Source organism: Erinaceus europaeus, chromosome 12 (assembly GCF_950295315.1).
Source record: "Erinaceus europaeus chromosome 12, mEriEur2.1, whole genome shotgun sequence".
Classification (NCBI taxonomy): domain Eukaryota; kingdom Metazoa; phylum Chordata; class Mammalia; order Eulipotyphla; family Erinaceidae; genus Erinaceus; species Erinaceus europaeus.
Window position 1 is genome coordinate 25,242,451 of NC_080173.1, and position 26,542 is coordinate 25,268,992.

At 41.8% G+C, this 26,542-nt stretch overlaps 1 protein-coding gene across 5 annotated transcripts in view; it reads left to right on the top strand.

Annotated features, from left to right (window-relative positions):
• PRICKLE2 (prickle planar cell polarity protein 2) overlaps positions 1-26,542 on the top strand; it is a 411,818-nt gene that overhangs the window by 329,569 nt on the left and 55,707 nt on the right. For all 5 annotated transcript variants that reach the window (XM_060202967.1, XM_060202969.1, XM_016187079.2 and 2 more), the window contains 4 exons: positions 13,300-13,413; positions 17,424-17,561; positions 20,730-20,933; positions 26,050-26,236. In XM_060202967.1, coding sequence (XP_060058950.1) covers positions 13,300-13,413; positions 17,424-17,561; positions 20,730-20,933; positions 26,050-26,236 — 643 coding nt within the window. The remainder of the gene's footprint in view (positions 1-13,299; positions 13,414-17,423; positions 17,562-20,729; positions 20,934-26,049; positions 26,237-26,542) is intronic.

The following is a 26,542-nucleotide window of genomic DNA, read 5'->3' on the forward strand; positions in this document are numbered from 1 at the left end:
TGAGAAGCTGCAGTTTAATCTTTATTCACTAATGGGCAAATCACCACACCATGTACTTCTCCATCATTCTTCCTCCGTGGCTGCTGCTGGGACTCTGGACGTCCTTGGCATAGGGGGCGGGGAGAAAGCGGGGCAACTAGCAAAGGCCAAACCAATTCTCTCAGAGGTAGGGGGAAGGGGACCAAACCAACACAAAGAATACCAACATCCCAATAATGCTGACATTCATCTTTCTGATGGGATTCGCTATTTCACGAATAGTTGCTTCATTTTTTCTAAACTTTTCCTCTCCAACAACAGCTTTAAAGTCACAGAATGTGGTGGTTGTATCTTTTAACAATAATATTCTCTCCTCTACTTGATTTAGTCTACCTCTGAGGCCTCTTCAGCCTGAACTTCAAAGTGTCCTTCACACCATGCAGCTCTGTTTGGAGGTTTATTTGCTTTTGTTGTTGTTGGTTTTGTTTTCTGTACTTTGTAATGTTTTGTTAAAATGATCTCTATGTTCTTGGATTGATTTCATAATAAATTTTCTGAACTCTGTCTCTGTCATTTTTCTAGATCTGTGTCTGGTCATTTGGAGTTTTTGTCATTGCAGTCTATGTATTTCTCCATTTCCACATTCGGTTTGGTTTTTGTTGTTGTGCCAGCAGGAGGCACGGTGGCTAAGGTGTTGGATTTCACGATTTATGTATCTTGGTGGGGAGAGGGGAGATTTAGTGTATTTGATGTCAATATACCCCACCCTCAGGGTGGGGGTAGGGAGGGCAGTAACAGCCTTGGAGAATTCCTTTCTCCATAGTGTTCAAAGAAGAAGCAGGATTTATTTCCCTAGCTGACTGTCAATGTCTGTGTAGCCCACACAAAATTATTTATTTTCTCACTTACTTACTCACTTAATTACTTACTTAATTTATTTATTTATTTTACCAGAGCTCTGGCATATTATGGCACTGTGGGGGATTGAATCTGGAACTTCGGAGCCTCAGGCATGAGTCTGTATGCATAAACATTATGCTTCTACCCCTGCCCCCGACACACAGTTAGTTCTCAGTCACTTTTTTGCCATAAATCCTGGTGATCCTTGTGGGCATTTCAATATTTTAAAGCCCCCACATTCACAGTTTAAGGCCCCAAAAGTTCCCTGCTTTCCTTCTGCTGACCATGTCCTCTGTTTTGTATTCTTGAGACTTTCTCACATCTGAGCATGCATGCCTGTACCTACTTGTGGCTAAGTGAGTTACTTAAGAAATCACAGTTGTAAATTGGTGAGTTTCTAAGGGATATTTTTTTAAATAGTTGTTGTTGCTTTAATTCAGTTCCCTTCCCCACACATATACACACTGAGGTAGATTAATAGTTTTGACTCGATATTTTCTAGTGTTATCAAAAAACAGAACTTGGCAGACAACAAGAACATTGTCATCTTACCTTTTGGAATACCTTTAGCTATTTACAGTTTCTATACTGTTGCTTTCTTATACCTGTTGAAAGAGAATTTTGCAAAGAAACTACTCAAGTTTGTGGTTTGCTAGAGCTAGCTAGAGATAGTCTTTCAAGTGCTATTTTCTTTTCAGAAGTTCTATAGTCCTGTTGTTAAATATAGCCACTATAAAAAATATCTAAATGGAGGTTGGGTGGTGACACATAGTACTAAGTGCACATAGTACTAAGTACAAGGACCTGCACAAGAATCCAGGTTCAAGCCCCCCACTTCCCACCTACAGAGGGTTCACTTCATGAATGGTGAAACAGATCTGTAGGTGTCTTTTTCTTTTTTTCCTTTCCTTTTCTTTTCTTTCTTTCTTTTTTTTTGCCTCCAGGGTGATTGCTGGGGCTCAGTGCCAGCACTGTGAATTCACTGCTCCTGGAGACCATTTTTTCCTTTTTATTGAATAGGACAGAGAAAAATTGAGAGGGGAGGGGAAAATAGAGAAATAGAAAGATAGATACCTGCAGACCTGCTTCACCTCTTGTGAAGCAACCCCTCTGCAGATGGGGAGCTGGGGGCTTGAACTCGGGTCCTTGTGCAGGTCCTTGCACTTTGTATTATATGCGCTTAACCAGGTACAGTGCTCTATAGCCGCCCCCCACCCCCAAGGTACCTTTCTCTCTCCCTATCTTCCTCTCCTCTCTCAACTTCTTTCGGTCCTATCCAGTAAAATGGGAAAAATGGCTGCCAGGAGCAGTGGATTCGTAGTCCTGCCACCGAACCCCAGCGATAACCCTGGAGGCAAGAAATAAATAAAATAAAATAAAAATTATGTAAACTTACAATTAAACTGTCTTCAAAACAAAGGTAATATATAAAGACTATCACTTTCCAATTTTGTGTTACTGGCTATGCCTCTAATCACCATATCTGTATAGTGGAGAATACTTTATCTATTTAATGGTATGCTGCTAATGTGTCTTTTCCCTATGCCACATAAAATTACTACTTGACATTGATAGCTTAAACTCAGCTATCATAGGGTTATTGGCAAAGTGGTGATTAACAAATACTACAAATTTTGAGGACATGATTTATTTTATAGAATTGTTGTAGTATTTTTGTCTGACTTCTAACTTTTGCATATTTCAACTTTGGATTTAGTTATTTATCCATTTGAATTACACACCTTGCCAAACGTCTTCTTCAACCTAGAATTACTCTCTTACTCATATGTATGTCCATAAGCACTCAACAGGTACTTATAGATGGTAGAGTGTCTTAGCTGCTATCACAGAATACCACAGACTTCATGGCTTAAGCAATGAAACTTTATTTTCTCATAGTTCTGTAAGCTTAAATCCTAAGATCAAATTGCCAGCAGAAATGATTTCTGGTGAAGTGTCTCTTCTTGACTTGTAGAGGACCACTTTCTCAGTGTAGCTTCACAAGGCTTTTTCTCTGAAGTGCTTCCTGGGTGTTTCATTCTCCTATATAAGAACACCTGTCCTTTCTGATCAAGTCCCCACCCTTATGACTTCATTTAACCTTAACTACCTCTAAAAGGCTCTGTTTTCAAATCTAATCATATTAGGGTTAAAGCTACAACACAGGAATTGGGGATTGGTATGCAATCCAGTCTGTAAGTTAAACATTAACATTTGTGATTTACATTAACATAACGTTTATGACTTATACGTTGTTTCATAGTTAACAGATGTAGAACTTTTGCTGCGCTAGTAACATCTTATAATTTAAGCCCAATGGGGATATTTCAAGGCCAATATTGTTGTCCCTACAGATAGACATATTGGCTTTGTAAGAGATGAAGTAGCTTGCACAAGTGTCCAATCCAGGACTCAAACAGTGTGACAACATAGTCAAAGCTGTTTGGCCATCTTGCTTTTTTTTCATACATATGTTTAAGAGTATTTTTTCTAAAGGCACATAACAAGGAAAGTTTATTAAGGCATCTATACAAATATATAGATACTCTGCAAAGAATGTTTTGGTAAAACGGGGATGGAGAGTTTTTGTGCAATTATATCTTAAAAGAAACTGAATTAGGAGGGGAAGGGGAGTGCATTTAGCTTCTGAGAAGAGCATTGGGTACTTCAAATAGGGTTGTTCTTACCCTTAACCAGATAGAGAATCAAGAATTTAGGAACAAAAGGGTAAGGCAGTGTCCAGAGGAGGCCATGGTTGTCATTCCTGCAAAGCAATGAGTCACAGCGTGCTACGAAAGGGTAGGAGGAAGTGACTGGATATACTTTGCACCTATATCTGACATAGTTTGACATAGAATTAGATATTGGGTGCAAGCAAAATAGGAAAATCTTTGAAAATGCCCCCAAATGGAGGTCCCCCACCACCAGAGCACTGTTCAGCTCTGGTGTATGGTAGTGTGGGGGACTGAACCTGGGACTTTGGAGCCTCGAGCATGAGAGTCTCTTGACATTGCCGTTAATGCTATCTAGCCCCCCCCCCCATCCCCTAAAAGGAGCTTTTATTATTTTTTTAAATATCTTTCTTTTTTTAAAAAAAATTTATTCATTTTTTTATTGAAGCAGAGAAATTGAGAGGGAAGGGGAAGTAGAGAGGGAAAGAGGAAGAAAGACACCTTCAGCACTGCTTCACCATTAAACCCCACCCCTCCAGATGGGAGCCAGGTGGGGGCTCACAAGTCGATCCTTGATATGGTAATGTGTATGCTCTACTAGTTGAACCACCACCCAGCCCCTTATTTCTGTGTTTTGCTTTGTGTTTTTAAAATCCTAATCCTATGGGATTCTAAGTGTGATGCAGACGTTGTTTAGGCATCAGTTTTAGGTTATTATTTCCTAAATTACTTCCAGAGTAAACCAATTAAAATTATAATGTGGTCCTCCAAAAGACAAGGGAAGGAAATAAACTCTTAGGTGCCACTTAAAAATACTCTTCTCTTATTCTTGGGTAATGAAGTTCTGGCAAGCAGGGGCCAAATGAACAAACAGGCCCCCAGAAGCAGCTCATCACCACTTGCTCATGGCTACAATGCTACTGATTATTCTCTAGGTCCCGATTGAGGAGCTCGGATGCGCATTTCCTAAAAACCACTTCTGCCTACATGTTCAGGCAGCATGTTTCTGGTCTCTGTTGAGCCTGTTTTCTGAGAGCTCAGGGCATCTTGTTAGATCACACCTCCTTGAATCGAAGCAGATTAGCTAGAATTCCAGGTTTCTCAGACTGCAGGAGAGGGAAAATGCAAAAGATAGCCCTAGTCTTCTTGCTAGTCTGAAGGTTAAGATGGACTTTTTTTAATAAAACTATGGAGATGGAGGTCGGACGGTAGCGCAGCGGGTTAAGCGCATGTGGAGCAAAGCACAAGGACCGGCATAAGGATCCAGGTTCGAGCTCCCGGCTCCCCATCTGAAGGGGAGATGCTTCACAGGCAGTGAAGCAGGTCTGCAGGTGTCTGTCTTTCTCTCCCCCTCTCTGTCTTCCCCTCCTCTCTCCATTTCTTTCTGTCCTATCCAACAACAATGACATCTACAACAACAATAACAATAATAACTACAACAACAAAATAACAAGGGCAACAAAAGGGAAAATAAATAATAAAATATTTTTTAACTTTTAAAAAATAATGAACTATGGAGATGTGTCAGCCCATGTCAGAAATGACACTTCAAGATTCTTTTCTTTCACGTTGGGAAACATATATATACCTTCCTCTTAAACCACCGTTTCTTTCAGTGTGAGGTGAGATATTCATTAAGAATGAAGAATTCTGGGCTTCTTTTTGGACCTAGAGGAGTAAAATTGGTAATATTTTTCAACAAGGGTTCCCAGTGCTTCTGCATTATGCTAATGTTTGGGCCATGAAAACATGAGGTAGTGAATTCACTGACTGGAAATAAAGCAACAGTGTAAGGCCACTGAGAGAGTGTATTTGGTGATATGTATGCTCAGCTGAATGCATTGCCACTCTGCCCTGAGAGAGTATATTTGAATGGGCACCTGCTTTGCCCAGGTTCAAGCCTAACCAGCACACTAGGCAAAGCTTCAGTGCTTCTGTCTGTCTTCTCCTTCTATCTCTTATCTGAAAAAGTTGATGTAGAGTGGTGAAGCCATAACAAGGACCATAATTTTTTTCCCCTTTCATTGATAAAAGTAGCTCAGAGATTGACAATCCAGGGTGGCTATATCACAGAAACAGAAACTCCCATTTTTAAGATTGCTTCGTGATACAAAATAGTTACTGGAGATCCAGCCATTGTGCTTACATTCCAGATAGGGATGAGGAAGGGAAGAGGGAATGATTAAAGAGGGTCTTTGCTAACTCTTTAACCTTCTTTAAAGGAATTCAGCTGGGACCCAGAGGTAGCTGACCTGGTAGAGTGCATGCCTAACCATGCACAGGGTCACAAGTTTGAGCCCTGTGACCCACAGGAGGACATCACAGCACCAGGGAAAACTCCACATATTGTAGAGCTGTCCTGCAGTATCTTTCCTTCCCTCTCCCAGTCGCTGTTCCTTTCTTTACCTGAAATGAAGTGTGGAAGTGTCAGTGGTAGCAGAAAAATTGTGTATATACCTTAGCTTCCAACAATTCCCCCCACACCCCCCTCCCAAAGACCTCTAACAGAAGTTACATCTTTACTTTTCATTGGCAAGAACATATTCAGTGTCTACATGGAACTACTAGGGAGGTAAGGAAATACTTTTTCTTAGCTGAAATTAATGCTTTTAACATGATGATAGCATTCTTTTTTTATATTTCTATAGAATAAAGACAAGAGAAATCAAGAGGGAAGGAGGATACAGAGAAGGAAAAGAGAGGGGACCAGGCAATATTGCACCTGGTTAAACAAAAAGTGTGCAAGGACCCAGGTTCAAGCCCCTGGTCCCTACCACTTCACAAATTGTGAAGTAGGGCTGCAGGTGTCTCTCTGTCTCCTTGCCTCTCTGCCTCCCCCTCCCTTCTCAATTTCTCTCTGTCTCTATCCAATAATAAATAAATAAGTATTTATAATGAAAAATGTCATAACATTTACTTTCATGCAAAGATAGTAAAAAACATTAAAGAAAGAGAGAGAGAGGAGACAGAAACACGAAGCAGTGAATGCTGCAGTGGTTTGAGAACCCCCGCCCTTGCAGATTGGATCTGGAGACTTGAACCTGGGTCCTCGTGTGTGGTAATGTATGCACTCAGCCATGTTTGCCACTGCTTGGCACTGATGATAGGATTATTATTATGGAAGAAAAGGAAAAGAGATGTGGGCAGGTAGCCACCTCTGCCACAACTACCTTAACTATGTACTTCATTTGGAACACCCGTTTTCTGCTGTTTATTTTGGGCCATGTGTTAGTTATAAAGAACACCATAGGAATATGTGTTCATCATTTCTGTTGTCAGTCATATTGGAAATCTGCTATATTTGTTTTATTTTTTCCTTTTTTTTTTTTCCTTCAGGGTTATTGCTGGGGGCTTGGTGCTATCACTGCAAATCCACTGCTCCTGGTGGCCTTTTTTTCCATTTTAATTGGATAGGACAGAGAGAAATTGAGAGGGAAGGGGGAGAGAGAGAGAGAGATACCTACAGACCTGCTTTACCACTTGTGAAGAGACTCCCCTGCAGGTGGGGAACTGGGGGAAACTGGGGGTTTGAACCGGGATCCTTGTATGGGTGCTTATGCTTCGTGTTATGTGCATTCAACCCGGTTCACCACTGCCCAGCCCCTTATTTTTTTTCTTTTAGTCTTATCCATCCTGTAGACTTTTTCTTGATAAAGAAGGTCAGGAGCCCAAAAAATTCAGAGAGGAGATAAGGAAATCAAGTTCACTTTTAACTATAAATGCTCAGTCTCATCTGTGTCTAGGAAAAGTTCACAAAATGCACTTTAGGGGATCAGGCAACAGCACACCTAATTGAGTGCACATGTTACCAAGTTCAAGGATGTGGGTTCAAGTTTCCGGTCTGGACGTCAGGGGGATGGGGGGAGGTGGTTTCACAAGTGGTAAAGCAATGTTGTAGATGTCTCATTCTTTCCCCCTTGTTGTTTTTGCTGTTGTAACTATCATTATTGTTGTTGATGTCATTGTTGGATAGGACAGAGAGAAATGCAGAGAAGAAGGGAAGAAAGAGAGAAGGAGAGAAAGATAGACACCTGCAAACCTGCTTCACTGCCTGTGAAGTGACACCCCTGCAGGTGGGGAGCGGGGGCTTGAACCTTGTGCATTGTGCCACGTGCGCTTAACCCACTGTGCTACCACCTGACTCCCGTTCTTTCCCTTTCTCTATGCAAAATAAATCAAGTCTACTTTTTTTAAATAGGGATGCTTTTGACATAAAAAAAAGTCTTCCCCACTCCCCCACATATGACCCGTCTACCTTAACATGTCTCATCCTTGCCAGAGCTAGAGGAATGTCACTGCCTAGGCCTATGTACAGGTATAGAAGGAGATCCTAGAGAACTGAACAAGATTGGAAAAGCTCTCCCCCTGATCTGGGCCTCCTGGGTCTCCTGGAGAAACCAGAAAGGCCAGCATCTCCCTGGCAACCCTGCAGAGTTGGCTGTGAAGGGGAAACGCTTGAATAATGAACACTCTTAAAAAGTAATTGCTGGGGGTCAGGCCGTAGTGCACCTGGCTGAGCCACACATGTTATCATGCACAAGGGTCCAGGTTCAAACCCCTGCTCCCCACTTGCAGGGGATCCCTTCTGGTGCTTCTTCTTCTTCTAGCGTTTGCCCTTCTTCCGTAGCCAGTCAACAGTGTCTGCTTGTTGCTGGCTTTGAAAGTGACTGGGATCCATGTGGATTCAGTCGGCTAGGAAGGATCATCAGTTTCCCCAATGAATGGGTACTCACGGGATGCACCACAGGAAGGTCGATCCAGTGCATCCCCCTTCTGGTACTATAGGTGTCTCTCTTTCTTTAGCCCCTTCTTCCCTCTCAAATTCTCTCTGTCATACCTTAAAAAGCTAAAAAAAATTAATACTAATAAATTTTTAGATTTTTTTTTTTAAAGTAATCTTTAAAAATGTGTGGTCACTGGACCAGTGAAAGGGGTACCTCTGAGAAGTGATTGGGGGAATCAACCCCCACTGCAGGCCTCTCGAATTGAAAATGTGTTTTATCAAGTGTTCCAAGTAATTCTGATTCAAGGCAATCTTTGGGAACCACCACCCTACATAAAGGGCTCTTCCTGTTTTTGTTTGTTTGTTTTTAGCACACTTTTCTGTCAGAGTTGGAGTTGCAGACTTTTTCTGTTTCTACCCATGCAGAAATGCTGTCAAAAGGGAGTTGGGCTGTAGAGCAGTGGGTTAAGCGCAGGTGGCGCAAAACACAAGGACCGGCATAAGGATCCTGGTTCGAGCCCCCAGCTCCCCACCTGCCGGGGAGTTGCCTCACAGGCAGTGAAGCAGGTCTGCAGGTATCTATCTTTCTCTCCTCCTCTCTGTCTTCCCCTCCTCTCTCTATTTCTCTCTGTCCTATCCAACAACGACAGCATCAATAACAACAACAATAATAACTACAACAACAATAAAGGGCAACAAAAGGGAATGAATAAATTAATAAATAAATATTTAAAGAAGAAAGAAATGCTGTCAAATGTGCAGTTCTTTCTAACAAGCCCAGTCTTTCAAGCTGGGTGAGGGTGAGGCCTTGCTTTGTAGGCATTATGTGTACACTGACTAAAACTCTCACAAGACATCTGACACAGACTGAAGTTCCTGCCAAACCTTGCTGTTGGGAGTAGCACCTTAAATAAAGGCCTTCAGCTATTTCATTTTCATAAGCAAGTTAATTGTCTTCAAAATGCCTTTGTTCTGAGCAAATGCACCCTGTACAGCTTTATCCAGGGCAGAATCACTGGGCACTTCTGCCTGCCTGCCTGTCTGCCTGGAAATACAGAAATGGAACAAATTTTCTAGCATATTCAACAGACCCCCTTTTTTTTTTTTTTTGGAGAAAGTGACAGCATACACAGGAAGAAAAAAATAAAATGATCAACATAACAGGAACTAGCTTGATAGTGATCATCACTGACAAACTTCCATTGGATTTACATACCCCCCCATTGGTTCACGTGGTGTTTGTTTTGGGCTCATCAATCTTTCATGATTGATGCTGCCAGACGGGGATGCATGCAGCTCTTCCATGTTCATCCAGAGACAAATAGGAGTTGAAAGAGAGTGGTTTCTCCCTACCTAGCACCCATCTGATGATAACCCTTTGCTCACTGGAGAGCTTGGAAAACCCAAATTATCCACACTCAGAAGAGAAACAGATGCCATCATGAAGGTTGTTTTGTTTTGATTCTTTGCTCCTAGACTTGAACAGTCTTTGAAGAGTTGGGAGTGTTGAAGGACCAAGTCATTCTCCTTCCTCAGAGCAAGTCAGATCACCCGTATATCTTAAAAAAAAAAAATTAATTAAAGATCTTCTTAAAGTCATCAGGAACAGTGAAATCATGGAGGCATGGAGCAGGAGCAATAATACCAGCAGCAAAAAAATAATAATAATAATAAATAAACCTTTAAAAGCACAAAAGGATTGTTTTGGCAGTCAAACAATCTTGAGAAGAAAGGACAGAACTGGAGGCATCACACTCCCCGATCTCAAATTGTATTATAGGGCCATTGTCATAAAAACGTCTTGGTACTGGAACATGAATAGACACAATGACCAGTGGAATAGAATTGAGAGCCCAGAAGTAAGCCCCCACACCTATAGAAACACACACACACACACACACACACACACACACACAAAGAAGACCAGAGAGCATCTGGGTTGTTGCATTTGGAGTATATCAGGCTGAAATTGTGTGTGTGAGAGAGATTAGAGCCAAATATTTTGCCTACACTCGAAATTTTATTGCTGGAATCTTATGATGAATATTCTGAGAGGTCATGTAACTTGCTTACGAGCAGAGAGAATAGCCACAACTGGGTGTTCACATCCCTCTGCTCATGATGCAGAAGGTGCAGGGAAATTTCCAATCTGGTTTAGCCTCTCAGAGTAAGAGAGGACTTGACCCAGGTGCTAGTTCAAAGGGGCTCTCAGGAAATCTGTGCTCTAGCCAGTGGAGGGGAGTGAGTGAGAGTAATAAGGCAACTTTCAAATTAGTCTCTTCATTAACAGGCAAAGGCATATTCATTTCATATTAGCATTTGCCCCAAATATTTTTATAACTATAATAGGAATTGTGAGAATGACCAAGTAATGTTGCAAGAAAGCCTTTCTACAAGCAGTGCTTTGACTCAGGAGGCAAAATCCATTCCCTGAGACCCCAGGGCTTTTGCGGGGCTTCCTTGATGAGTGTGGTGCATGGATTCTCCTTAGCAGAGTGGTGTTTCAGGCTCTGATGGGCTCATTGCCAGCTTCTAATGTGGAGCTAAGTTGTGATCTGGACTTCACTTCATCTCAAGAGAATGCTGGTAACCTGTGGGCTGCCTGCAAAACCTGGAGCTTTCGCTTCCCATCCTGGGGTGGAGCATCCAGCCAAGTGCCTCTAGGGAGTGGTTGTAGAGCCCCAGCCTTCCAAAGGCAGCTCCTCTATGACAAGCAGTCTGTTTATGGTTGCCCTTGGGAATTGATTAAGAGGATGATACGCACTTGACAGTGAATAGTTATAATCATTTGTTACCAACATAAAGATGGCTTTCACAGTTTTTTTAAGGACCTGGCATCTCAAAACCTTTTTCCTCTCTCTCTTCTCACGTGGTTTTGACTTCATGTCTGGAGATCAAAGTACATTGAGCTTTCACAACTTTTTTTAATTATAATTTTATTTATAAAAAAGGAAACACTGGGAAGCCGGGCGGCAGCGCAGCAGGTTAAGCGCACGTGGCTCAAAGCGCAAGGACCTGTGTAAGGATCCTGGTTCAAGCCCCAGGTCCCCACCTGCAGGGGAGTCGCTTCACAAGCAGTGAAGCAGATCTGTAGGTGTCTGTCTTTCTCTCCGCCTCTCTGTCTTCCCCTCTTCTCTCCATTTCTCTCTCCTATCCAACAACAACGACAACAATAATAACTACAACAATAAAACAACAAGGGCAACAAAAGGAAATAAATAAATAAATAAAATCTTTAAAAAAAAAAAAAAAAGGAAACACTGACAGAAACCATAGGATAAGAGGGGCACAACTCCACACAGTTCCCTCCACCAGAGCTCTGCATCCCATCCCCTCCCCTGATAACTTTCCTATTCTTTATCCCTCTGGGAGCATGGACCAAGGGACATTATGGGGTGCAGAAGGTGGAATGTCTGGCTTCTGTAATTGCTTCCCCGCTGAACATGGGTCTTGATAGGTCAATCCATACTCCCAGCCTGTTTCTCTTTCCCTGGTGGGGTGGGGCTCTGGGTAAGTGGGGGCTCCAGGACACATTGGTGGGGTCGTCTGTCTAGGCAAGTATGGTTGGCATCACGGTAGCATCTGGAACCTGGTGGCTGAAAGAAGAGTTAACATATAAAGCCAAACAAGTTGTTTACTAATCATGAACCTAAAGGCTGGATTAGTGCAGATGAAGATTTGGGGGTCTCTGTTTTGTAGATAGTTAGTAGGCCTACCTACATTTTAGTTATATTCCAAAGGGCCCATGACTATATTAGTGTATATATAGTTATATAGTTAGACTGTATAGACTATTAGTCTATACAGTCTATTAGTCTAACTATTAGTTAGACTGTTAGACTATATAGTTAGACTGTATTTCTTTATTTTTTCTGAGCCTGACATCTGATATGTAGGTGAACCCAAGTTACTTTTTATCCCAGCATTCTCAGTGCATGGATTCACATTCCAAGACTCCCTAAACTATCTCTCATTAAAATAAAGTCAATAAAATATTTTGGGCTCAGGTGGTGGCATATCTGGTTGAACACACACATTACAGCACACAAGTACAGAAAGCCCCTACTACCTCCATCCCAATGCTTCCCTCTGCTCTGTTATATTGAATGAGTGAGTGCCTTGCTTCACAAGAGCTGGTTATTATGCTAAGGATAGTTGAAAACTACTTTCCATGATGTCACTTGTGCTGTGACTTGGGATTTTTTTTTTCTGCCTCTTCTATGTAATAGACTACTCTCTATATTGGCTCTTCTTTTTCCCCTTCTCCTAGTTTTACATGCAAATGGATAGTAAAATGTTGTTTTCATTTCTCAGACAATTTTAGATGCTTGGTGCCTTCTCAAGTCATTGTTAGGGTTGAATGAGCCTCAGAAAGTACAATACTATGTCCCGACAGTCATAAACAGGAACATCCTAAGAGGTGCAACAATCCGCATGTTATTGATGACTTCTAATTATACGCTCTGTATCCTAGATTTAGTAATTTTTTCTGCCAAATGTGTACTGCTGCCTGTCCTTGCAAAGAGCTCCTAACCTGGGAGGCTCTTAGTGTAGGTGGAGGCTGAGGTACTTAGGAGTCCCTTGAGTGCCAAAGGCAGGCTTTGACTCCAGTGCCCAGGCAGGTGCTGACACATCCCTTTGGCTAGAGAAGCACGTAGCATGCCGGAGACTAACAGAGAAAATGGTAAAGTCAGCTCTCTCGCGCGGGAGTCTGCCCAGAAAGCTATACCCTGTGGCTTTATCAACACATTTGGGAAATTCTCCTTTTTCTAGAAAACTTTGTCTTTTGCCTTCCTCTGCAGAGAGAGGGAAGGCACCTAAATGGGGCTGAAGTGCCTGACTTCTTCAAGGATGAATTTCACTGCTTACAGTGAGAAACTCACACTGTTGAGTTTCATGGAGGGTGGGAACAGCATGGAATAGGTGGTAGCCTGCAAGGGGGAGGGGGAATCGTCTTGTTAGCAAATAGGAATCAGTGAGTGGTTTGAGTAATGGGTGAATTGCCTGTGTGCTTTCACCCTTCAGGTTCACCAGTACTATAGCTGTCTCCCAGAAGAGAAAGTTCCCTATGTCAACAGTCCTGGAGAGAAGCTGCGGATCAAGCAGCTCTTGCACCAGCTACCACCACATGACAATGAGGTAAGGAGATTGTGGGGACTTCTGGAGATTTCTCCTAGAACCTTCTGGAAATCGTTACCTTTTTCATAATCAGAATTCTGTGATCAGTGAGCTCTCCAAAGAAAAACTCTGGCAGCTGCTTTAGGCTTTTGCTTTCTTAATTGGAGCCAAAAGGAACTGTTGGACACTTTCTGGGAAGAATGATCGAAAAACAGAATCTCATTATGGAGGGGATTTGCCTCCGTGCCTGGCACTACTAGCTGTTGGTGGCAGAGGAGTACAGGGAGTGGTGTGGGGGTGTTGGTGTTAACCAGGGAGCACTAAAATTTTAAAGCTCAGGTCCAGGTTTTTCTTAGTTGGTGAGGAATGTGCCAGCTGCCAGAGACCACAGGAGGATTTAGATTTCCTAGGCCAGCTTTTGTCATGCTCTTGAATTTTCAGCCTCCTTCCCACCTAGGTTGTAGCCTTCTTTCATATTAAGTGAGGCTGCATATTTTTCCGTTATGCTATAATCAAAGTTAGATGTCTAGATTTGCAGCTCTGAACATCTTTGTTATGTTGCTTCAAGTCCAATCTGTCAGAGTCATTGTACTCTTGAAAGGCTGGCTTGCAGGCTAGACTTTTTCTGAGCCCAGACAGAGAGTGCTGTGAGAAGGCATTTCTGATCTTTGAAGTCAGAGTGATCATAAAGAGAAATTTTTAGGGGGTCGGGCGGTAGCGCAGCAGGTTAAGCACATGTGGCGCAAAGCGCAAGGACCAGTGTAAGGATCCTAGTTTGAGCCCCCTGAATCCCCACCTGCAGAGGAGTCACTTCACAGGCGGTGAAGCGGGTCTGCAGGTGTGTCTTTCTCCCCACCTCTCTGTCTTCCCCTCCTCTCTCCATTTCTGTCTGTCCTGTCCAGCAATGACAGCATCAATAACAACAATAATGACCACAGCGGGACTTTCTTCTAGCGTTTGCCCTTCTTCCGTAGCCAGTCAACAGCGTCAGGTTGAGCCTGATGTAAAGTTTCGAGACCTCCTTTGAATCTGGAGAGGTGGCAGTCGTTGACTATGTGGGTCATAGTCTGTCTGGAGCCGCAGGGGCAGTTCGGGTCGTCTCTGGCTCCCCAGCGATGGAACATAGCGGCGCACCGGCCATGGCCTGTCTACAACAAGGGCAACAAAAGGGGGGGGGGGGTGGCCTCCAGGAGCCTTGTATTCATGGTGCAGGCACTGAGCCCCAGCAATAACCCTGAAGGCAAAAAAAGAGAAATTTTTAAAGATGTGTATAGAAGGCCATGCTGGAGAGGTTTGCATTTGTAAACTAGACATTAGGGTTGAAGTATCTGCCTTTAAAAAATAGTAATCATGCAAAAGTGAAGTGTCCACTGAACTCTGGTACAATTTGAACAAAAGCTTATTTTATTTTGACATAACATTTCAGTACAACACATACATCCTAGGTGTTCATCATTATAAATCAGTGCTTATGTATATGACATTAAGTTCACTATAAGTTCATTAAACTGAAAGAAAAAAAACCCTGTAAAGACAGATATCATCTCTACCAGCTGCCCCCTATAAATAAACTTCATCCTTGAGAACAGAGGTGAGTTTTTTTTTTTTTTTTTTTTAGCCTTTCTCTTCCTACATTTTAATACAAGGGAATAATTCAAGAGTCTTCAAAATCAATTGAGTGAATAGGAGCAAAGACTCGAAAACCAAAATAACTTCCTAGAAAGAGCCATGGCTCCCTTTCCTATTGCTTATTTCAGACTTCCTAAAGCAAATTTAAAAAAAAAGTTTTCTTCTTTAAAGCTGAGAGGGAGCATTGTAATCCAATGCTCAGCTAAGGCTCTTACTAGCCCAGGGGTGTATGTGCCTTTCTTTAATAAAAGCAAGTCCATAAAATGTCATCAGTGTGACGGAATGTCCTGGGAGTGTACATCACTGCGGTTCTCTCTCTGAGACATTCATGTGAAGTCTTCAGAAAGAAAGGATGACAGAGGGCAGGGGAGACAGCATAATGGCTATGCAGACTCTCATGCCTGAGGCTTCTAAGTCCCAGGTTCAATTCCCCAACCACTATAAGCCAGAGCTGAGCAGTGCTCTGGTGTCTCTGTGTGTGTGTGTCTCTCTCTCTGCATCTCTCTCAATAAAATTAATTTAAAAAAATTTAAAAAAAAGAAAGGATGACAGTGGAAAAAGAAAACACCCCTCTTTTTTGCATAAGAGGAAAGCAATCTGCTTTTTTCTGCTTTTGAAATGGTTTTTTATGTTTACTGCTAACTATGGTTTTGTGAAAGAGAGATCATTCACATTCCTTTTTCCTGCTGGTGAGAATTCCTTACATGTGACCCCGTGAACAGATCGAGCACAATTGGCATGGCCCTTTTCAAGACAAAGGGTGATTCTAAGGTAAATATTTGATCATTCCCTTTTCTACCCAGTGTAGGCAATTTTGATATAAACAGCTGAACTGGTTTTTAAATTAAGATGCAGTAGTCTAGTTCAGTGGTTTTCCTCAGACCATCTGTGTGAAAAATCAGCTGAGAAATCCAGTTAACCTTGCTGCAGCCCAGATAACTCTTAAGTCAAAATGGACTGTGTTTCTTAAAGTGCAGTAGATACATGACTGCAGAGTGCATGACATGTCAGCAAACACCCTCTTTCACATTGTTTCACTCCTCATAGTTAAGTGTTTGAATAATCAAGGAAGAAGTTTCCGTTTTGAAGCCACCAGGGCACACTTTTCTAAATCATTCTGGTCTACACTTTTAAGTAGCAGCATTAAAAATCTCATTTCAAGATAGCCAACTTATGAAAGTAGTAAGTTAGAATCTAAAAAAGTGATGTTGTCTCATTTTAGTCTTTTTTTAGTCACCTGCTATATCCCCCCTCCCCCATTGTACTGATCTTCTATTTAGAGTCATGACTTGCTTTCATTTACAGTAAATGTGAAGAAAAAGAAGGAAGTTTTTTCAAGCAGTACTAAGTAAATAGTAGTTCAAGACTAAGGTAGAATTCCCAGGGTATGCAAAATAAAGAGAAAAATGAGGGATGCCAAATTTGTCTTGCATGTCTGTCCTTTAACTCTCTCTCAGTCTGTGTTTACCCAGAGGGAAATAGCTGAGATGACCCATTATTCAAAGTCCAACTAGCTGCTCAGTACCCAACACATGGGTATTGAAACAACACAGGTGCCTCTGGACTAACTCCTTGATCTCAAGCCTTTGGCTCTCTGTTTTGCAAAATGAGATGAGAAAGAAAACAACTATCCATACTGGGTCCCTGGCCTAGAACCATCCCTTGGTACCAAGGATTACTTGCATGGCCACCTGGAAGAGAAAGTAGTAAGACCCCATAGTCAATATGTAGATCCACATCAACTCAAAATGAATAGGAAATTCTAGACCTTTATTATCACCAAAGGTATCTGTGATGATTCAGATCTTTGTAAGTTAGTGGGATGGTAAGGACGAGGAATAGTTACAGATAGCTACTGTGCCTAAGACATGTAACCTTTACTAAGTTATTTTAACTTCTGTCAGTCCTAGGTAAAGGCTCTCTTTTAATAACCTCAAACATGCCATTGTAAAAAATTCAAGCAAGGAGCTTTAAAGCCCAGCAGGATTGTGTCTACTGAGAAAACCTTGTTGGAGGCCGTGAGGTGGCAAACCTGGTTGAATGCAGTATTACAGTGTGCAAGGACCCTGGTTCCAGTCCCTGGTCCCCACCTGCAGGAGGAAAGCTTTGCAAGTGGTGAAACAGTGTTGCAGGTCTCTCTTTCTCTCTTTCTCTTTCCCTCTCTCTCTCTCTCTCTCTCCCTCCTTCTCTATCTCCCCCTACCCTCTCGATTTCTGGTTGTCTCTATTCAATCAATAAATAAAGATAATAAACATTAAAACTTAGACCCTTAACACAAAACCAAAACTCCCAAAAAAAAAAAAAAGGAAGGAAGGAAGAAAGTCAGACCTAGTGGCATAGGCTTTGGGGTTTCCACTGCACAAGGGTAACATCCCTGCTTGCCATTCTCTGTGTCTGTTCAGGTTCGATATTGCAATTCCCTGGATGAGGAAGAGAAGAGGGAGCTTAAGCTCTTCAGCAACCAGAGGAAACGTGAAAATTTGGGTCGAGGAAATGTCAGGCCTTTCCCAGTCACAATGACAGGAGCTATTTGTGAACAGGTGAGTATGAATTCTGGGGACTGAAGAAGGCTACTTTGGCATTATTTCATTCCCATTCATTCTTCTACTTCACTGAGTGTCTCCTAAATTCTAGGCACAGTACTAGGCCTTGAGAAGACATTATACAAAAGGCTTGAAAACTTGGCCCTGCCCTTGTTAGGCATCATATTTTAGGGAGAAATGTAAGATAATAACATAAACAAAGTGCAGTTCAGAAGGACTAGGAAGTGCTAGATATAGGAAGAGGTCATATTTTTAAGCACAGTTGATTTTTGAAGAGTGAGAGAGTTAGAAGCCAAGTTCCATGTAGTTGGCATGTAAAATTGGTTTAATTCATGAATGCAGAACCTGCAAATGCAGAAAGCCATTGTATTTGTTGGGAAAAAAAAAAGACATGTAAGAAATGGATCTGCTCAGTTCAAATTCATATTGTTCAGGGGTCAACCACAAAGTGTCCAAATAAGAAGCTGACTTCTAAGTAAAGTACTACAGGAAGTGAGAAAGTGAATTGTTGGGAGTGGGAGGAGGCAAAAGGAACAGCCAGTGTGAAGGCTGTGAGACAGGAGCATTTCTTCTTGTGTTTGAGAACAGCAGTTGGCCAGGGCAGAGGGAGGGAGGGAGGGAAGAAATTAGCAGATAAAGTTGGAGTTCATGAAGGGCCAGCTCACAGAGAGTTGTGTAGGTCATGGGAGGAGATAGGAGCCATTGGAGGGATTTGAATAGAGAAATGATATGAAGGATTTATATTTTGAAGTAAGTTCTTACTAAGATGAATTTGGATAGTGTATGGATATACTTTTTTTGTCAGATTATCTCAGAACCTGTGCCATTAAAAGAGTGACACATGATTGTCTCCTTGGGTTTGAGGGCTCCTTAGAAAAGTGTGTAAACACCCTGTAGTCTCCCCTAGTCTCTTTGATTTAAAGAGTCTAAATTTGTCTTTCCACCTACTCTCCTTTAGAGTGCTCAGGACCTGCTAGAGGAGGGTTTTAAAGGAAGAGGGGGTGGGGGGGGGGATCCAGCCTTCCAGGTTGTCCTTTCCCTACCTCTTGCCTACAAAAGATCTCCTGATGCCAATCTTAGCCCTTTTCTTACTCTGCTACTTTTTGTTTACTTGGACAGCCCCATTTAGCCCCTTAACCTCTAAAGAAACCCATCCAGGTACTGAAGATAGGATCTGAGTCCGTAAATAAAAGGAAAGCCATGTGTTTTGTTCATTTGTTTGTTTTTAACCCGGATTTTAGCTGAGGACCAATGCCTATCTATATATACAACTTCACAACTCCTGGTGACCTTCTTATTTTTTAATTCTGTTTTTTTGTTGTTGTTGTTGTTGTTGTTGTTCTAGGGTGATATAGGGAAAGAAAGAACGAGAGACACCTGTATCATTGGTCACAAAAAGAGAACTGCTAACTAAGAGAAGTGTGTACTTTTATGAGAACTCTTTTTAAGACTTTGCAGGCATAGGGTAAGGAAATTGGATCAGGAGGATGAAATGGAGGCATTACTTAATAAGGCAAGCCAGAAGACCAGAAGTTAGACAGTAGGATCTTCATCCTTGAGACCTACCTTTGAGATGCAGGTGGTCATAGTTAAAATCGGAGATTTAGAACCTTTTCTACTCTGATCTGTTTCCTAGATTAATGGCCTGCCTGGGCTCATTAATGGCAAAAGAGATTGAGCAAGAGAGATTTTATGGGCAGATCAAGAAAGCGGTATAATGGTGTCTAGCACATGGAGCATGCTAGATAACCTTGAACATGTCACTTTTTCTGTGGCTTTGTCATTTGCAAGATGGCAAAAGCAAATGCATACATCACAGAATTATGATGTAACTTATGTCAGCAAGCCAAAACTCAAGCTGGAGTCAATGTACTGGAATCTGAGAAAATGAAACATAAGGGCAGAAAATTGCAAACAGCCCACCAGCCTTCCCCAAATGCAACAGCCACTTAAACTATAATCAATCCAAAAAAAAAAAAAAAAAAATTCCCTTGCCTTGTTGTCTCATCTTCTTTGCCAGAACCTCTCTCTTTTCTCTTGTGGATGGAATGCTCCTTAACCATTTGGTTTAAAGCTTCCTAACTCAAATCAGTGATTGTTAAGATCCAAAAATTTAATGTACATCAACTTATATTTCCCCGGTATGCACAGCCCAGGTGTGCTAAAGCTATGAAAAGCACAACAGAGCTTTCTGTAGCATCGTGTCTTTCTTTCTTTCTCTTTCTTTCTCTTTCTTTCTTTCTTTCTTTCTTTCTTTCTTTCTTTCTTTCTTTCTTTCTTTCTTCCTTTTTGAGAGTGAATTCCCAGAGTCTACTACATGAGACTTCTACTCCATTTTTATGGAGCCTTCCAGCCCATGTGATATCCCTGGTGTGGAAGCATGTGGAGGTGGCTCTTGTATTCTGCAAACTGTCTCCAGACCTCAGTCATTCATGCAGAGTCATATGAGCAGACCCTGAGGCTGTGAACCTCATGACTAGTGCTGTGGTCAGCAGAGAGCCTCCCTGTGGACCCACTGCCTCACACTTCCTCAAAGTCCCTCAGACCACAATCCATTTTATCCCAACCCCAAACAGAGACATCTGTCTTCAGGAATTCTGCCTTAGTCTTTTTCCAGTCTGGCCGTGTAAACAATGCCTTTCCTATCAAGACTGTAAAAACAGTGTTGGAGGGATCAGGCTCAATGCCTACCTGAGGGGCATGTAGAGGAAACAGTAAAGGTGGAATATCTATGAAACCCCTCTACCCACAGTTCTCCAGTGACCCTTCTCTTGGCCCACTCCAAGGCCCCTTACCCACTCCCAATGCCTGTTACGTTTGGGGCTAACTTTAACTATGTCTCTGGATGAAGACTGAGAGAATCTGAGAGGTGAAGAGACCTTCCCTCTAGGTTACACTGTCTGCATAGCACCTGTGTTTTATATATTAAAGGGTCTATGTTTCCTACCTCTGTGTTTCCTTACTTTTGCAGTTTCTTCTTAGTCTCTTCATTTCCCCTGCAGGTGGGTATGGGAAAGGCCAGAGAAACCTGCCCGGGCCACCCAGAAACTAGTTTGGAAATAAGTGCTCTAAATCAGCTGCTGGTGGTCTGGTCATTTATCATTTATGTGTGGCCCTAGGAGATGGAGGCTGGATTCTGAACTGACCTTTCTATTTGCCTCGCAGTGTGGAGGCCAGATTAATGGTGGTGACATCGCTGTGTTTGCATCTCGGGCTGGCCATGGTGTGTGCTGGCACCCGCCATGCTTCATATGCACTGTCTGCCAGGAGCTCCTGGTGGATCTGATCTACTTCTACCAAGATGGGAAGATATATTGCGGCAGGCACCACGCCGAGTGTCTGAAGCCACGCTGCGCAGCCTGTGATGAGGTCAGAGTCAACTCCAGGGCACTTGTGACCCTCTTGTCACCCCTCAGTTCTACCATAGCTAACACTGTTATCCTATGGCTTTGAGCACAGATGAATGCCCTTTTCTATTTCATCTTCTTGTGCTGGCCCTTTAAAACAAAACCTCCACCCTCTCCTTGTTGCTGGAATGTTCAGGATTGTGCTCCACATGATCAAACATGGCAGTCCCATGAGTCTCTGTGTGGGATGGCACTATATATATAAAGCTGTGGAGATTTCCCAAGTGGTTCACTTTGGGCCTAAGTCTGAACAGAAATCTTAGAAAAAGGGTGAGGCAGTGTGGATTTCAGCCCCCAGTTCATCATTGAGGATGTTTCCTCTCTCTCTTAAAATTGTTCCATTTTCCAGGATCCCATGGGTTGAAAAGAGAGAAAAAAGGAGTGGCCTTATTTTATTTTCACACAAGTTAAACAAATTGAGGAAGATTCAGGTGGTAGATGGATTGACTTTTCAAAGGTTAAAAAGGAAACAAGTACTCAAGGTCCTTGACTGGCATTCTTTTTTTTTTCCTACCAGAAGTTTAGAGACAGAGGAAGAATGTTCTAACCCTTATCATATTTTTGTGTTTTTTTGTTGTTGTCATTTATTTATATATTTTGCCAGAGCACTGCTCAACTCTGGCTTATGGTGGTGTGGAGTATTGAACCTGGGACTGTGGAGTCTCAGGCATGGGAGTCTACTTGCATAATCATTATGCTATTTAGCCCCACCCTATTTGTTTATGTTTTGTCAAGCCATTGTTTAAAATATATGATTAATAGTGAATTACAAGATTGTAAGATTATTGGATAGAGTTCTATACCACAAGTACCACCGAAGTTTTATGCCCCCACTCTCCTAATAATAACTACTATAAGCCTTAGAGACCATTTGTTTACTTCTAGGTTTTGTTTGTTTGTTTTGCCAGTTCAAGTTTTTCAATCCTCTAGATTTTATTCATGAGTGAAACCATCCGTCTTTCAGCTCTGATTTTGTTAGGTATAATCACCTCCATTTTGTCCCAGAAGACACAATATCTATCATCCTTTTTAATTGCAGAGTAGTATCCCATGGAGTATATATCCCCTAACTGCATTATTCACAACAGCCAAACAGTCATCTGTCAATGGTTATTTAGGCTGCTTCCACTGTTTGGCTGTTGTGAATAATGCAGCTATGAACATAATAGCCCTTGCCACTTTTTTTAAAGGTGTATTTGGGGAAAGGCCTTGAGCAAGGGGTTTCTCCTATACAAAGTGGATTTAGGGTCTCAACTGATGGTACACACTAAATGGAACCCTACAAGCAGTATTCTTCTCTTCCACCCAGAGTCCACTACCATGTGGGCATCTCAACCCTACAAACTGCCTATGAGATGAACTCTTCTTGGAGGGAGTTGAGCATCCTTCATTAATTTTGGATTAATTTGAATTCAAATGCTAGTAGTGACATTCTGAAGCAAGGGTAGAGAATGGCTGGCCCTCAAAATCATTTGATCTGTCCTTGCCAAGGAGAATACAGGTAGAATTCAAAACTCAGTAAACCTGGAGCTTTTCTCATAGCAACACAAAGTGCTAATTTTTTAAGTTGATATTTGTGTCTGGCCTGCAAATGATGTTATAAATATCCTGATGACCTTTGGCAGAAAAGAAGTTGCACACCCCTTTTCTAGAGAGACTCTCTAACAAGATAAAGGTAAACTTCATCCAGGTCCGATATTGATTCTAAGCAGTCACTTTATCTGACACTTTAGTTTCTACATCTTGAAATTCGTGCTCACAATATAACTTTGTGTTAATAGATTGTGATGACTTGATTGCTTTGGGACTTCTGTTTATTTAGATATAATTTACATAGCTTAAGTGTCACCCTCTAAGACTGTACAGTTTAGCAGGTTTTGATATATTCACTGAATTGCTCAGTTGTCACTACTATCTAATTCTAGGCCATTTTTAAAAAATTTTTATTTATAAAAAGGAAACACTGACAAAAACCATAGGATAAGAGGGGTACAACTCAGGGGTCGGGCAGTAGCACAGTGGGTTGAGTGCACATGGCATAAAGCGCAAGGACTGGCGTGAAGATCCCGGTTCGAGCCCCTGGCTCCCCACCTGTAGGGGGGGTCGCTTCACAGGTGGTGAAGCAGGTCTGCAGGTGTCTGTCTTTCTCTCCCCCTCTCTGTCTTCCCCTCCTCTCTCCATTTCTCTCTATCCTATCCAGCAACAATAATGATAACCCCAACAACGATACAATACAACAAGGGCAACAAAAGGAAAAAAAATGGCCTCTAGGAAAAGTGAATTGATGATGAAGGCACTGAGCCCCAGCAATAACCCTGGAGGCAAAAAAAAAAAAAAAGAGGGGTACAACTCCAAATGATTTCTACCACCAGAACTCCATATCCCATCCCCTCTCCTGATAGCTTTTCTAGTCTTTATCCCTCTGGGGACCCAGGGTCATTATGGAGTGCAGAAGGTAGAAGGTCTGGCTTCTGTAATTGCTTCCCCGCTGAACATGGGCATTGGCAGGTCGATCCACACTCCCAGCTCTAGACCATTTACATCAACCAAAAGTAAACTCAGTTATTTAATAACATTCACTTCTTTTTTTTTTTACCCCATCCCTAGAAACTACTAACTTGTTCTCTGTCTCTTCAATTTACATTTAACATATGTAGGATAATATTATATGCAAATTTTGGAGGGGACTCTTTAACTTAGTGAATTTGTGTTGTAGCATGTGTCAGTATTTCACTCCTTTTCTGGGATGAATAATATCTGACTGTATGTACATGTTATTTTGTTTAGCCATTTGTCAACTGATGGACATTTAAGTCTTTAAAGAGTTGTCTACCATTTTACTATTTTGAACATGCATGTACAAGTTTTTATGGGACATATATGCCCAGTTCTTGTCAGCACATATCTGGGAGTGGAATTGCCTAGTTATGTGTTAATTCTATTTTTGACTGTTAAGTCAAAGCCAAACTAACTTCCAAAGAAACTGTACCACATTAAATTCCAGCTATCAAAGAATGATGATTCTAATTTCTCCACCTTCTTGTCATCTTTTGTTATTGTCTGTATTTTTAATTGTAATCATCTTAGTGGGTATGAAGTGATAAGGCATTGCGTTTTTTTTACTTACATTTCCTTAGTGGCAAAGGATGTTGCGTCTCTTCTAGCTATTTTTTTGTTTATTTATTTTTTGAACTATCCAAATACTTGGTCTGTATTTTCAGTGGGGCAGTTTTTCTTCTTGTACTATGGTGCAGAGGTCATGTAGTCTGGATAATAGTTCCTTATTATATATATGGGTTACAAGTATCTTCTACTATTCTTTGGCTTCTACTATATATTTTCACTTCCTTGATGTCATTTGAGGCACAGTAATTTCTTTTTTGATTTTTATTTAAAAAATGGAAATGCTGATAAGACCATAGGGTAAGAGGAGTACAATTCCACACAATTCCCACCATCAGAATTCCATATCCCATCCCCTCCCCTGATAGCTTTCCTATTCTTCAACCCTCTGGGAGTATGGACCCAGGGTCATCATGGGGTGCAAAAGGTGGAAGGTCTGGCTTCTGTAATTGCTTCCCTGTTGATCATGGACATTGACAGGTTGATCCATACTCCCAGCCTGTCTCTCTTTATTTTGATGTAGTCCAGTTTAGCTATTTTATCTCTTGTTACTGAAGTTTTTAATGTCAGAGCTACATTATTGCCTAATTGCCCTAAATCAAATTAGTGGAAATCTACACCTGTGTTTTCTTTTAGGGGCATATCTAAGGCATTGCCTGGTTGCCTAATCCAAGTTCATGAAATTTATACCTGTGTTTCTTCTAAGCTTTCTATAATTTTTTGCTCTTGCATTTAAGTTGATCCTTTTTAAATTAACCTCTATAAATAGATATATAAAGTATGTATTCTTCCGATGTATTCTTCCGCCTGAGACCTCAATCCTAATTATTGAAAAAACTTTTCTTTGTTTACCTCTTTTGCCCTAGTCCCAATTTTTAAGGAAACTTTCTTTTTTTGTTTATTTCACCACCAGGGTTATTGCTGGGGTTTGGTGCCTGTACAGTTCCACCATTCCCGGTGGCCACTTTGTTATCCTATTTTCCTTTCTTTTTTTAATAGAGACAGAAGGAAATGAGGGAGAGAAGGGAAGATAAGGAAATGAGGGATGAGAGGGCAAGAGAGGTAACTACAGCATTACTCCACCCCTCAAGAAACATCCTCCTCCCCAGCCTCCACAGGCTTGAATCCAGGTCCTTGTACATTGGACCAGGTTGCCACCACCAGACTCTGAAAAGACTATTTTTTTCTTCTCCACATTTGCCACCCTTTTCAATAACCATCCGTCAGCATCTGACTTTATTTCAAGAATCACTGTTCTTTTCCACTGAGCTCTGTGTCTGCCTTTCTACCAGTTCTGCACTGCCTCTCTTCTTGTCCTCTGTACAGTGCTTTTAAATCTGTGCTTCTAAACCAAAACCTCTCCACACGAGAGCCCAAATAGAAATGCTTCTGAGGGATCGGCCCATATTGTAAATGACAGTGGTCCACTTTAAGGCAAGAATGATCCAGAAGATGACCAACTGAAGGACTTAATACTCACCTAGGGGCAGCAGTTCCTCTGCTCAGCTCCCACTTCTTATTGCAGGAATGCATACCCATAGACTGCCAAATACCAATATATACTCAGAAGATAAACCAGGACTCCAAAGGTTTATATGACATTTCCCATTTTAAAAAACTATTGTGTACAGGCCAAGTAAAACAGATATATATGTCCACCATACCCATGAGCTGTCAAGTTTTGTTCTGCTTTACATTCTTCAGAGTAAAGTATTCCCTCTCTTGTTAAAAGGTGACTGAATTTCTGGCCAGTCTACAAATTTTACATAGTTGTGCTTTTGGCAAATCCTTATGTGGAGGCTATTATTGTGGTAGAATTAGCATATGTAGAAAGATTTTGATCTAATAATTTGTGAACAGTACCCAATTTCTTGCCCTTCTACTTTGAGTTCCCCTTAGCTTTCTTACTTCTTCTTAGTTCTCAAGTACTGACCATTTGGGTTCCCCATCTCCAGATTATTTTTGCAGATGAATGCACAGAAGCCGAGGGCCGGCACTGGCACATGAAACACTTCTGCTGCTTTGAGTGTGAGACAGTACTGGGCGGCCAGCGCTATATCATGAAGGAAGGAAGGCCCTACTGTTGCCACTGCTTCGAGTCCTTGTATGCAGAATATTGCGACACTTGTGCCCAGCACATAGGTGAGATAACACTTGGTGCTTAGTTGAAGCCTACTATGACTGTGGTTCATTTATGTCTGAAAAAGTGAGAATCCCTTGGGTTTCTAAGAAGAGAAATGCAACTCAAGGGGGTCGGGCTGTGGCGCAGCGGGTTAGGCACACGTGGCACAAAGTGCAAGGACCAGCGTAAGGATCCCGGTTCGAGCCCCCGGCTCCCCACCTGCAGGGGAGTCACTTCACAGGCGGTGAAGCAGGTCTACAGGTGTCTGTCTTTCTCTTCCCCTCCTCTCTTCATTTCTCTCTGTCCTATCCAACAAGGAACGACAC